Source organism: Alligator sinensis, unplaced genomic scaffold (genome assembly GCF_000455745.1).
Source record: "Alligator sinensis unplaced genomic scaffold, ASM45574v1 scaffold185_1, whole genome shotgun sequence".
NCBI lineage: Eukaryota > Metazoa > Chordata > Crocodylia > Alligatoridae > Alligator > Alligator sinensis.
In genome coordinates this window covers 128,823-134,000 of record NW_005842649.1, presented here as the reverse complement: position 1 = coordinate 134,000, position 5,178 = coordinate 128,823, and the positions used below count along the sequence as shown (strand labels likewise).

At 40.4% G+C, this 5,178-nt stretch overlaps 1 protein-coding gene across 1 annotated transcript in view; it reads right to left on the bottom strand.

Annotated features, from left to right (window-relative positions):
* FREM1 (FRAS1 related extracellular matrix 1) overlaps positions 1-5,178 on the bottom strand; it is a 126,850-nt gene that overhangs the window by 76,558 nt on the left and 45,114 nt on the right. Inside the window, exon 8 of the mRNA XM_025215527.1 lies at positions 4,121-4,252. Within this exon, the coding sequence (XP_025071312.1) occupies positions 4,121-4,252 (132 nt within the window). The remainder of the gene's footprint in view (positions 1-4,120; positions 4,253-5,178) is intronic.

Below are 5,178 nucleotides of genomic sequence, written 5' to 3'. Positions count from 1 at the left end.
AGCAGGAAGCAGGAATAGCTGGAGAATTTCCAATCCTTGTAATTTGAAAGGAGGTTCAACTTAGTTGGAGATCCCATGGTTCTTCCATGGCACTTCCCACAAAACTCTTTATAGGATGGTGCAGAGAGAATGAAATTGAACATTGCGCTACAGCATACAACAGAAGCATAATTCCCTGATGCGCTATGTCCAACTTGGCATATATCATACCATACACTAAGAAGTCTTCTTTGATCAATCAACAGATATTAGGAGTAGGCCCTACGTTTTGCCACACAATAACACATAGCATAACAGCATACTACATAATTAGCAGACAGTTGGATCTAATGTTCAGTGATGTTAACAAGAGTATTTGCACAGATTTCAGTGGGCATTGGAGCAGGACCCTTATGAGTAACCTCTACTGAACTAGCTCTCCTCAGCAGGAGTCCTAGCTCTAGGCTTTCCTTTGAGGCTTGATTTCTAACTGCTCATTAGAAGAAAGATATGTGCTAAGAAGTTTATTGATGACAGGATTGTGGTTTGTCCTATGTGTCCAGGCAAGAGAATAAGGAGGCTATTAGGCAGGATATCAGAGTTGCTGGGAGAGAAGCTTCTGTGCATTCATCAGAGGCATAGCTAGAAATGTTTGGAGCCCTAAGTAGAGCTGCATGAGAAAGGAGGCAGTGGGGAGGTGTTACATTCTTACTTCCCCAGATGCAGGCTGTTGCCCCAGAACAGGCTTCCCAGATGCTGCCATTTGGGCATGCCCACTACATCAGTGCCTAGGGCAGGGCTGGAATGGCATGGGTGCTAAAACACATGGTTGACAGCCCAGAGGTAAAAAATTTGAGGCCACAGCAGAAGTGCTCACAGAGCTGCCTGTCAGATTCCGATGAATCTGCAAATTCTACTAAATGTCTTGTCACAAAAGGACACAAAAAAGGAAAGGAAATGCCTAGACCCAGCATGCCATTCACCTACAACTAGTCAGGTCACTGAGCTCATTACTGTCCTGGCTGGGGGGGTAGAGGAGGAGATATGGGGAAGGGAGAGAAAAAGGATGGGTATGGCAGTAGGGGACAAACTTTTTATCAGGCATGCCACAAATTAGCCCCCCACCCTCTGAGTTCCACTTTGATCCCCTTCCACTGCCTGATTTGCTGCTCTGCTTTCTGCTCCCTATCCTATCTGCTATTGTTTTGCCTGTCTCTTCCCCTGTCTGCTGCATGCCACACACAGAAGCTGCACATGCAAAGTGCTCCTCCTCAGGAGAAAAAACCCACTTCATACTTACAGGCTCGGCAGTGCTACGCTCACTAGCACCACGACCAAAAGAGACTTGGGGGTTATGATTGACCACAAGATGAACATGAGCCACCAATGCAATGCCGCAGCTGGCAAAGCAAACAAAACTCTAGCTTGCATCTACCGATGCACCTTAAGCAAGACCCAAGAAGTTATCCTCCCACTTACTCAGCGTTGGTGAGGCTGCAGCTGGAGTACTGCATCCAATTCTGTGCTCCACACTTTAGAAAGGATGTGGAGAGGCTTGCCACACACGTGATTAGTGGTCAAGAGAACAAGCCTTATGAAGAGAAGCTGAGAGGCATGGGACTCTTCACCCTGGAGAAGCAAAGGCTCAGGGGTGACTTGGTGGCTGCCTATAAGAATATAAGGGATGTGCATCAGGAACTGAGAGAACATCTGTTCACCAAGGCCCTCCAAGGGGAGACAAGGTCTAACGGTCACAAACTGCTGGAAGATGGTTTTAGCCTGGACATAAAGAAAAACTTCTTTACTGTCCAAGTCTCCAGAGTCTAGAATAGACTTTCCCCAGATTAGGTGCAAGCACCTACTCTGGATACCTTTAAGAAATGCTTAGATGCTTATCTTGACCCCAGCTGACTTCCAGCCCCTTGGGCAGGGGGCTGGACCCAATGATCTCAAGAGGTCCCTTCTAGCCCTAATGTCTATGAAATTTATGAAATCTGTGCATTGCTGGTGGCACGTGTGTTGCAAATTGGCTACGATGGGGCATGGGAAGTGCTCTAACACTAGCCCTCCCATGAAAAGAATGGAAGAAAACAGAGTTCAGATTGTGATAAATCACAGTTTGCTTCCTAATTTATTTCTGGGGCAACACAGCTACATTGGCTCTGCTCATGGCTGATGGAAATTGACATCCTAGTATAAATTTATATACTGTAGATAATGCTGTGGAATTTATATATTGTTTATAAAGCTATGGCAATAGTACTGCATATATCATCAAAGACTTCAGATAATATCTTGCTAGAATAAAGAAAATGCATATTTGAAGTTTGTGCTGCCTCTACTTAAAACTCTTTCTTTTTTTATAGTTACTTTGTCCTGCAGAGGTGTATTATTATATCATTTATGCTGTTCTCTATCAAACAAATGAAATATTTTGTTAAAAACAATTTCATGATTGAGTGGGTTAATTTTAATTAAAAATGTAAACATAGTTTAAAAATTTCCCAAACCACAAAAAACATTATGCTAATAAGTGAGAACCAGCAAAACTGACAGTAACAGTGAGAGTGAAAGCAATCAGCTAAATATCATTTCAAACTAAGTAAAATGCAAAATTTAATCAAAAAAATAAAATCTGAAAAGTCAGTTAGGTCTTTCATAATATTTTTCATATATGCTGTTCATAATACAAGGAGTGATTGTTTACATCTCTAGTTGTTATAGTGACAATGTCCCATTTTTCTTCAAAAAAACTATTTTAACTATTCCCTAGTTCTCACTTTGATCAATGTATAAATAGAGCTATTCTATCATAATAACTGATATAATGGAATAAAGGATTAGACCCAGCAGTTTTGAAAAATAATGAAACTATTCATCTTCAATAAACTCTAAATAATAGTTATATCATCCACTAGATCAAAGCTAATCACTCAGTGAAGTTAAGATTTGATGTGATTTAGGGATTAACAGTGATCTTATGAAGAAGTTTAGGTCCATAATTTTATTGTTTATAACCTGCTGGAAAATAAAACAATTCAATATTCTAAATGCCTATTTACAAGTCAGCAAGCTCCATTACTCTTCAGCATCATTTTTACCAAAGAAGCAGGAAAGGAAAGTAATTAAATTTTACCTGGAACATGGTTACTCAATTAATGTATTATTTGTTTATTTATATTCACCTCTCAAAGCATACTATATTTTTCTAAAAAGATTTCTATAAAAATGCTATTATAAAAATACTCAATCTTCGTATAAGCTCTACTGTACATTATTATTCAGTTGCAGTAAGCATAGCCGCTCAACAGAGGGAGCACAAGTTAGCTAACAGATTTCTTCCTATAGTGATTTAATTAAAGCCATCATCTAGTATAGGTTTGACAAACTGGAAAGGAAAAGAAACCCTGTAGAGCAGTACTGGTTTATGTTCCCTCAGTTCAAACACTGGTCAAACTAACATTAATTGAAATTCTGGGTAAAGGCACAGGTTGAGATACTTCAGCTATTCCAAATGAAGTTTGCAAAAGAAAAACAACCTCAATTTTGTTCTTCTTTAAAAATATCATAGAGCAACATGAAGCCATACTGGCCCATATTTTCCACTCCTGCGTACTGTCCTTACACTAATATAACTCTACTGAACTCAGTGGAGTTGCACTCCTGATTTACACTTTTTACAAAGAACAGAATGAGATCCACTATGCACAGCTGTCATCTGAATTTGTTTGCTTGGGTAATACTCCTTTGCATAGGACCAGTAGCAAGACCTCTGTACAGTTAAGTTTTGAACTGAGGACCTGGGGATTTAAGTTTTATATAGATTTACAAAGGTATTCAGACTTCTAAAGATGCAAATAAGCTCCAAGTGGGACTTCAGAGCATCTAAGTATAGTAGACAGTTCACTGCAATTAATTTTCCTAATCAACTGAGGTATTTTGAAAATCTTTCTGGCCATCCAACTGCTTCTTTAGGCACCTTAATATGTTTTTGTTAATCTGGCTTTTGTAGAGTGGGGAAATTTCACTCTTAAACAACAGCAGTCTATGACAGAGGCTAACCAAGGCTAATAACATCATACTGACATGAATTTTATTTTGGCTCTTACTAGATCAAATATAAAAGTTGATGGCAAATTACCTCTTACAGTGAGGTGCCCATGATGCAAGCCATCAATTGTGACCAAACCAACACCACTAATGTTGTCATTGTCTACAATTTGAAACTGTTGCCATGTGATTGGTCGGGATTGCCCCTCCAGGAGATCGAGACCTAGAAAGATAGAAAATAACTTCAGCAAAGCATATATATAACTAGATAACAGACAAGATTGTTAGTGTACTTTGTTAAGGCTTTATACAATTTGTCAGGAAAAAGAACATATTAAATCCCATCTCCATAACTGCATGCAAATAGACATTTAAAAATGACTTAACATCCTTATAGGCAGACAAGGTTCCTTGGGTGAATTTGATATCTTTTATTAGACCAACCCAAATGGTTGGAGAATAGTTATTAAGCAAGCTTTCGGGTTCAAAAACCCTTTGTCAGGCTAAGGAAGTTTCAGCAGTTGGTGTGTGCTCTTCCTGGATGGAATGAAAAGTAAAGAAGCCAGGGGCTGGGCTGGGCTGGGGAATCAGTTGCCAGGAAGATTATAATGTATCAAAAATCCAATGTCTATGTTTAGTCCACGATCTCTAGTATCCAGCAGGTTGATGAAATGGAGCTCATAGGCTCGTCTCTGGGAAGTGTTGTGTAAGTTTCCCTTGAGGATCAGGACTGAGAGATTGGAGAGAGAGTGGCCCTCCTGTGAGAAATGTGCCCCCACCGGTAATTGGGTGTTTCTGTCTTTGATGGATTTCCGGTGTGCGTTCATTCTGGTGCGCAGTTGTTGTCTGGTCTCTCCTACATATCTTCCATCAGGGCATTTGGTGCACTGGATGAGGTATACTACGTTCTTGGATGTGCAGCTGTAAGATCCTGGGATGCTGATGGCTCTGTTGTGGGGTGTAGTAATAGTGGGGGTGGTGGAGATGTGGGGGCAGGTTTTGCATTTCTTGTCCTGGCACGGTCTGGATCCTTTTGGTGTGTTCTGGGCTTGAGGAAGTTTGCTTCTGGTGATGAGGTTGGCGAGGTTTGGTGCTTGTCTGAAGGCTAGGATGGGTGTCTCTGGGAAGATCTGTTTAAGAATAGGGTCT